The 8,656-nt window shown below is 33.1% G+C and overlaps 1 protein-coding gene across 5 annotated transcripts; it reads left to right on the top strand.

Moving 5' to 3' along the window:
• Nucleotides 1-290: 290 nt before the first annotated feature.
• On the top strand, nt 291-4,047 carry LOC105134005 (ethylene-responsive transcription factor RAP2-12-like). Of its 5 annotated transcripts, XR_843917.1 has the most exons (4): nt 292-725; nt 2,163-3,063; nt 3,165-3,266; nt 3,624-4,047. XR_843917.1 is itself a non-coding variant. In XM_011038231.1 (3 exons), exons 1-2 carry the CDS (start codon nt 440-442, stop codon nt 3,014-3,016), a joined length of 1,140 nt encoding a protein of 379 aa, XP_011036533.1. In that variant the 5' UTR covers nt 292-439; the 3' UTR covers nt 3,017-3,063; nt 3,165-3,465. The 5 variants fall into 5 exon arrangements, 2 of the variants coding, with proteins under 2 accessions (XP_011036532.1, XP_011036533.1); XR_843916.1 differs by having other exon boundaries at nt 291-725; nt 2,163-3,266; XR_843915.1 differs by lacking the exon at nt 3,624-4,047 and having other exon boundaries at nt 291-725; nt 2,163-3,067; nt 3,165-3,465.
• Nucleotides 4,048-8,656: the final 4,609 nt, after the last annotated feature.

Below are 8,656 nucleotides of genomic sequence, written 5' to 3'. Positions count from 1 at the left end.
TTAAAAATATATTAAAATAATATTTTATTATTTTTAAAATTATATTTTAAATCAGTATATAAAATGATAAAAAATAAAATAAAAAATAAAAAAAATAAAATTCGACTGTTAAAATGTAATGCCTAATAACCCTTCCTTTTTTACAAAGGTAAAATTCAACCTCAAATAAAAAGATGAATGTGGCAACCAGAATCTCATCAACTTGTCAACGAAAAAGGCTAAAATAGTAATTTCACATCCACCCCCCAGAGTCCTTTCCTCCCCCACCTATTAAACAACCCCTCCAACCATCTCCCTACCTAAATCCTAACAATCGCTACTTACAAATTATTCTCTCTTGGAAGAAAAAGGAAAATCACCATCCAACCACTCTCTCTCAAAAATCTTTTCAATTACACCCCCGTGAAGCAACCCACTTGTATAATCACCATCAATCAACATGTGTGGCGGTGCTATCATCTCAGACTTCATCGCTCCGACAACCACCGCTCGATCTTCTCGGCGGTTGACCTCGGGCTTTGAGTGGCTTGGGCTGAAGAAACCCTTCAACAACAAGCACTTGAAGCCAGTTGTTGCTGATCCCGAAGATGATTTTGAGGCTGATTTTCAAGAGTTTAAGGATGAGTCTGATGCCGACGAGGATTATGATGTCTTTGCTGATGCCAAGCCTTTTGCTTTCTCTGCTAGTGCTTCTGAACCTGCTAAAAAACGTGGGCTCCCTCGTGGTAATAATGCCTTTTCTTTTGTCTGTTTGTCTTAATTTTTCTTGCTTAATTATTACGGTTATGGGTTAGCTGATTGTAGCTTAGAAATGGGTTTTAGTGATTTTTTTGAATCAAGTTTCTGGGAGATCGATGCTACAGTATTGAGAGTAGGCTTTGCTAAAGTTTATATGGCTTTTTTTCTTTCAAGTTTCTTGCTTGCTTTAAAAAAACTGATTTTGTGTCTTGATTTTTGGTAATTTTGAACTTGATGGAATATATGGTAGGTTATGTTGATCATAGTTTATTGAGGTGGCTTGTGGGTTTTTGTTTCTGATCATATTGATGAGATAAATTTCTTGCTGTGTGTGCTTGTTCACTGATCATTTTTGCGGGATTAGATTTGTGTTCATTTTTCTTACAAAGCTTATACGTTCATGATGCAGATCTTGTAAATATCTGCTATGATGAGGAATGTTTTGTATATTAAAGGTTGTTTTTTCTTATTTATTTATTTGGTGTTGGGCTATTATTATATTTTGATATTATTGTTGTTATTTTTCGATTGCCTATGTGTTATTAAATCTAGGACTTCGATTCGTGGAACCATCATTTTTCATCAAGCTTTATTGTTTAGTTTGTCCATTGCTCCTTTTTGATTGTTAGATTTCCTCGCAAGTGGAAGGAAAATAAGTGATGAATGGTGAGAATTCAAAGCTGTGAAGTTTAAACCTTTTGAGATGGGGAGCAAAATCCTCTCATATCCGTGGATTTCTGATTTTTGATGCTGGTTTGGTTGAAGTATATTTTTGGACTAAATTGGTTGTATAAGGTGTACTGAATTATTTTGGGTACATTTTTTTTTAATTATTACTATTATTATTATTATCTAGCAAAAAGATAGGACTTGTAAAACCAGTTAGATCTAAACTTTATGGATTCTTCAAATCATTAGCTGTTAAAATCTCTGCTCTAGCAGAAGAGATCTGTGTAAAATGCTTCTGGTGATGATCTCCTGCTATTATCTGAGGTGTTAATAGCTAGTTTTATTGGGGGTTCTTTGGTTACATGATGTTGGTGTTAAATAAATTAAACGCAGATTTGATGGGGTTTCTCTTTTAGTCTAAATTTGAGAAAATCAAAATTGATAAATTACTATCTTGTCAGACAATAAGCTCTATGTAGTAAATAATTATTGAATTGCAATATAACTCCAGGTTAGGAACATTTTGCTTCAAATCTCGATTTCTTTTAGTGATTCAACGCAAGTAAAATTGGATCTTCTTATCTATTTGAAGCCAAAGTTGTTCTTCTCGTTGTCTGCTTTCTGCCTCATGAGTGTTGTTTCTCCCTTTTGATATCTTTATAGTCTTTGCTCATGCAGCAGCACGCACCTAAAGGAGCTGTGCCGGTGTGCTTAATATGTTTCCTTATTTTATTTTTTTTTGGTTGTTATTGAAGGTTCTACTGCTGTTAAATCTGCTGGATCCAGTGGACTTGCTGAAAAATCAGCAAAGAGGAAGAGAAAGAACCAGTTTAGAGGAATTAGGCAGCGTCCATGGGGCAAATGGGCTGCTGAGATTCGTGATCCCAGGAAAGGGGTACGTGTCTGGTTGGGAACATTCAATACTGCAGAAGAAGCTGCTAGAGCATATGATTCTGAGGCACGTAGAATTCGTGGCAAGAAAGCTAAGGTGAACTTCCCCGATGAAGCTCCATGCGCTTCAGCAAAGCATCCAATTAAGGAAAACTCACAGAAACGACTTACAAAGGCAAATTTAAGCCAGGATTTTAGTTACTTGAGCAACTCAGAAACGGATTATAATAATATGGGCTTTGTGGAAGAGAAACCACAAGTGAGCCAGTTTGGAATAATGAATTCTTTCCCGGCCAGTGGAGATTCTGGGGTGACGCCCTTAACTCCTGACAATGCTTCTATGTATTTCAATTCTGACAAGGAGAGCAACTCATTTGATTGTGACTTTGGGTGGGGAGAACAAGGTCCTGAAATCTTGTCTGTTCTTGCAGCAACTCCAGAAGTTGATGAATCCGTCTTTGTGGATGCTAATCCTAAGGAGTTGGAATCATTCTCTGAGAATACAGCGCCTGTTGAAGAGAAGAATGGAAAATCTCTGTCCGAAGAGTTGCTGGCTTTTGATAATCAGTTGATGAACCTTCAGATGCCAGATCTTGTGGGTAACTGGGAGGCTTCTCTTGATAGCTTCCTTAATGGAGACACAACTCAGGATGGCACAAACGCAGTGGACTTGTGGAGCTTCGAAGACTTCCCCTCCATGGTTGGGGGAGTTTATTGAGCCAGCTTTTCTGTGCTTGCTAGGTTTTGTAAATAATAAGGCTACATGTTAGTGAGTTTAATCTCTATTTTTCATCTCTACAAGTTATTGTTTTACTCTATTATGAGTTTCATCGATAATTGCCTCCTCTCATTTTTGCTGCTCGTAGGAATGGTTGTTTATCTGAGATGGGAATGGAGTACAACCCAGCTGAACATGCTTAAAGCCTCGGTGTGGGAGAAGCATTCTCAGGAGCTTTTTCCATATAAAAGTAGTACTTTCGGTTTCCCATTTCATTATTACATTTCAAGTCAATAGACTTTGGAAGTTGGATTCGATTACTGTAATTTGACAATGTCGTGTGATTTATTTTGAGAACTGCTGAAGCGTTAAATTTCAACTTTGTGGTTGGTTTTCTCCCGTGGCCATCATTTTTGAATCCTGATTAACCAGTACTTTGTATTGATAAATTCCTGAAAGGAAGTTGCTTGCCGTTGCTTGCCGTAATGGTTGAAAAGTCTCCTTATGTCCCAAATGCAAAGAACAAGGGATGAAGTCAAATTAGGACCATTTTCACTTTTCTTGTATTATTAAGTAATGTATCAATCTTATTTTCTTGCCCTTGCAGGTGGAAAGGTGATGGTGCTTGTGAAGGGTCATCATCTTTTTCCCTGATAGGCATTTTTAAACACAGAAGGACATGGATCATCTAGGGTCATCTCCTTCTCCTTGAATGAGTCGTATTGTTTTAAATTCAAGCTCCTGCGTGGTGACTTGAGCTCGGGAGATTGAGCCAATTTCCCAACCACCGACCGCGTGGCACTTAGTAAAAGGTGATTGTTTTCAGAAGGTTGTCGTGATATGCCCATGTCCCATCATCTTCCAGCTTTAAAGCCAAGTAGCTCCAAAACTGAGGTGGCGGACTAGAGGAGGGATCTGGGATGGGGCCCACTGTAATATTTTAGGAGATTACAATATCTAGAATTGCGAGCCCTCTCTGAGACTGAAATAATAGTGGAAAAGAAAATGCCAAATAAAATGGGATTCGACGATGGGTAAGGTGTCTCGTGACGTTTTTGTTTTTTAAGCAACAAAGCTGTACCAGCTATCTAGCATGTGCCGCTGCGTTCCCATCAGTGGCTGCCGGGCCGGGCCGGGCCAGTTAAAATTGCCGAACTGGGAACAGGAAGAGGTCCCACTGGCTCATATCTCTTTTGTTACGAATGGCTAAAATGCGCAAGGATGGCATGCGACGCGAAGGATACCAATTTTGACATCGCATTTGAACAATCAAAACCATGACAGCTGCTGTTGAAGCTGAATTGAACTAGTTCGATAGGCTGATACAGCGGCTCCTCTGTTTTGATTAGTTGATGCCAGCTATCTAGCTCGTGCCTAGCTGCGGGCAGGACGTCTTTATATTCAAGTGTTACGTGTTTTTTTCACAAAAAATAATTTATAATTTATAATTAAAAATTAATTGTGATAATAAATATAAATAAAAGTTATCTTTGATAATTAAAGATTAAATTAAAAGTTAAATAAATAATAAATTTGATTGTATTGAAATAATGTTATGTTTTTAATGAATTGAATAATCACCAAAAAACCAGGAAAAAAAAGGGTTAAATTAATCTTTTTCTCAAGTATATATAAAAAAAGTCTTGACATTGTTAATGTATCTTCTAAGAGAGACCTTTAAAAAATAAAAAACCTAAAATATGATGTATATTAATTTTTAAGTTTAAGAGGTTAAAAATAAAAATAAAAAACAAGTAAGACACGTGAGCCACACCTTTTTTCCTAAAATTAAAATGTGTGCTCTCTTAATTTTTTTTTTAAATCAAAGGTTGGGTTTTCCCTTAATTAAATAATAATAATAATAATATTAAAATTAGTTTTTATCAAAAATATCTAGAAAACACCTTAATAAAACCATATATGATCTCAAATAACCAAGAAATCAATCCAAAATAAAAAAAAAAACTACTAGTTATCAGATCTATTATATATATTTTAAAGGTAAAAAACACTTAAGTGAAACTATTTTCATTAAATGAAACTCATTAACTCTAAGACTAATCATTTTAGTAGTCGAAATCAATGTCAATTAATTATTTCCCCTCTTTATTTATGAAATCCAATGACATTTTCTCTTGTTTATCAAACTAGAAATTGAAAACTAAGAAAAATAATGTTTTGGATCAAAATTGACTTTTCTTGAAATTTAAAATTTAAAAAATCAAGGGATCTAATAGTTATAATTTTAAAAGCACGAGGATTATAATGAATGCTTCAGAAAAATTTTAAAAGCACCATCCATTCCCTTTATTGTTTTAAGTTTGGTCCTTTGTCCAATTACCATGTTCTTTCTTAACCAAATTAATTAAATTGTTCTCCAATTTTGTCCCATAAAAGAGAAATAAAAAAAGATTTTAGGAAGAAAAAAAAACAGCAATCCATGTCACAATAAATTTGTATCCACAGTGGCATGGATTATAGTGTTTTGCACATATCTTTTAATTTATAGTTAAAGTTAATATTTTTTTATTGCTACAGTACCCTCCTATAGTTTTCAATGCTCAACTGTAGAGCCGAGTTTCGAAGACTCGGGACCTTATGTTTGCCTATTTTTTTTTTTTTTAGGTTTAGAATTTTATTGTTATGTTTTGAGGCATAAAACAACGCATTACATATGAATAATAAGACAAGAGCGAGAAGCCCAATTTTGTGAAATGTTAATTAATTATGGTTATTTGTCGCTCAAACTATTTTTTGGGGCAAACACTAATATGAAGACATGACATGGATGTTTCATTGAAAAATTCAGGTTCTTTATGTTGCCCAAAATTCTATAATACATGTTCTTTCAAGACCTGCCTTTTCTTTGTATTGTTCTTCTTTCTTTTCATAGTCGTAGCCATAAAGATAGCTGCTTTTATTGTTATCTTTGTTTTGAAGCCTCAAGAGCCAAGTTTTTCTCTAGAGATGATAAGAGTGGATTTATATAAACTCATTGCCTACTCCAATTCAACATTGTTTGGTTCATCTGTTGTTTCTTTGATCCTAAATGCTAAAACCCATAACGAGTTTGGCATAAAATATATCCTTTCAAGGCTTCATATTCTCTACGAAGGAATTCCTATAGAATTAATTTGAGTTCCTCAATTCTATCAACCCACTCATAATTGCAATATTGATATAACGACACAAATTTCTCTTCCTTATTTAAATTCCTCCCATATTTTTTACTAAGGTGTCTCAAAAGCAAAGGAAAGGAAGAACGTTATACAGATGAAAATATAGGTGATGTTAGACTTTACATGTAGTTATCTAATCTAACATTGCCTAGGATCAAGGTTTATTCCTTTGCATGTCATTTTATTAAGTAAAACCAATTAAGGATATGAAACAAATTGCATTGAAATGATATGAGAAATATTTCCTTATCCTCATTACCAAAAAAAATTGAAAGGTGAAGGAGTTTGTTTCTCTAATTAGCATCATTAACTTCTATCATATCCATCAAAGTCTAGAGAATGATTTAACATTTCAGCCTTTTCCTTGTATCTTATAACCTTTCAATTAACTTCTATGTTATTAGTTTGCCTGGAATGTGACATAGATTTCAATTATATAGAGTTTGCACTCAAAGATCAACTTTTTGTAATGAAAGAAGTTTAATATCTTATAGTAAGTAGTTTTCTTATCATTTTCTATCTCGATGTTTACACATTTTGAGGCTTCTTATCTTCTGAGATTACCAATCTACAATTCCACTTTTCTTGCATCTTGTGCTGTTAATTCTGAATTAATCTCCAAGAAGTGCACATAAGCTTTGTATTTATAAAGATAGCGAAATTCACTTAACAGCAAGGATTAATGTACAAAAGATAAAAGTACACACATGTTATTGTGCTGATATATTAGTCTACCACTAACCATCAAGCTAATGATTTCTGTAACATCTTAAAATTTTTCTAAATTAATCTACTTTAAAAAATTTGAGGTAAGTCTTTGGATATTTTGCTTTGGTATACTTAACAAATTTAGAAGATTTAAATTTTCTAGGAATCTCTACATATATATTTCTCTAGGTTAAAATGGATCATACAAGTCTCTATCTTTTGTTGATATAATACACCATTTTTCTTATAGAATGATAGGCATCCATATTGAATTAGTTTATTCTTAAGCCTTGTCAACAATCAATAGAATGACTCATTGTTCAACTATTGTACTTACATTTGGAATTTTTATTGTACCATTTAGGAAAGGGTGGTTAGATAGATTTAAATGGTTAATGCATTATTTGATGAGTATTCATGAAGGTTTGATAAATATCCTTAATAAGAATTTAAAGGGGAGAATCCTTCTCTTGACATTTTATTTTATGATTTGGATTTTGATTGTTATGATAACCAGGTTGAAACAAAGGCAAAGTTGTTTTGTTTATTTTTTTTCTAGCAATTTACAGTGAATTTTGAGGTAGAACAACATAAATCTTTGATGAACTAGGAGCATTATAAAAAATTACAAACTTTAATTAACTAGATAAGAATTTTGATAAGGGTTTGTGAAGGGATAATTGGGCATATTCATAACAAACTTCTTAGTATTGGCTTTCAAATGTGGGGGCCTCCTTTCAAAATGAATGGTTCGTCTTAGCAAATTAATTAACTAAGCCATTTATGTTCTCAAAAGTTATCTTGCTTCTGCACAAGTTGAACTTCCTTTTTGTCTTCTATTTGATTCCTATAGATTTTGTTAGGGTGGGTTTATATTTCTCATTCAAAATAAATAAAAAAACACAATGTTACAATGCTTATAAACATGGGTCACTTCCAAAAAAAGGTAAATTACATATAGGTTTGCCCTTTAAGGGTGATAATGATCGTCATTTATAGATTTGAAAACTTGATTTTATCATTACAGTGATGAGGACATCCATATCTATCTCAATCTATTTGTAATAGCTTAGATTTTTTTAGAATCTATATGACTATCATTTACCACCCAAAAGTCTTGGAAATTAGGATGCTACATATCGAGTTTTCTTTGTTGCAATTTATAGATGGTACATAATTATAATGATATGTCTACTCATTAAGTGAGCATGGTTATGTTTTATATTTGGTTTTAAAAGGTCTTAGATTTATCCAATGACAGTCTTTGTAACGACATTATAGTGGCAATGCAAGAAACAATTAAGATACATATGCCTATAATTACCAAGCAAGCACTCCGATATAATAGATAGTAACATGATTTTTAAGTGTGAAAAAATCATTTAATGTTCTAAAATCCTTTTCTTACAAGGATTCTTTGGTTGATTTTTCTTATTACATAGTTTTATATTAACAAACATAATTTTTTATTCAACTATTGGATTGATACCAACCTTATGGTCATGTGATCCACATGCAAGAAAGACAAATTCTTAAAATCTAAAAAATCAAGTTTGATAAGATTGTGACACAGAGATTACATGAACCAAAGCACTAATAATATTAGAATATGAACCCTACCCAATAATTAGCAAATCACATACGAAAAGTATAAGGAAGAATACCACAAAGTCAGTTATAGTTTAGCAACTTTAATTGTTCTTTGTTTAATCAAAGATAGAAGTGTTGCATCATGTAAAAAATAAGTTTATTA

The sequence above is a fragment of the Populus euphratica genome, unplaced genomic scaffold (genome assembly GCF_000495115.2).
Source record: "Populus euphratica unplaced genomic scaffold, PopEup_1.0 scaffold38.1, whole genome shotgun sequence".
Lineage (NCBI taxonomy): Eukaryota > Viridiplantae > Streptophyta > Magnoliopsida > Malpighiales > Salicaceae > Populus > Populus euphratica.
Note: the sequence above shows the minus strand (reverse complement) of the source record. Positions and strands in the feature narration are given on the sequence as shown.

What these genes read in the sequence shown, in the direction of transcription:
- LOC105134005 (XM_011038231.1), top strand. Translation starts at nt 440, where the DNA reads ATGTGTGGCGGTGCTATCATCTCAGACTTCATCGCTCCGACAACCACC. An exon ending in AAAACGTGGGCTCCCTCGTG is followed by an intron (nt 726 to 2,162) that starts GTAATAATGCCT and finishes TTGTTATTGAAG; the next exon opens with GTTCTACTGCTGTTAAATCT.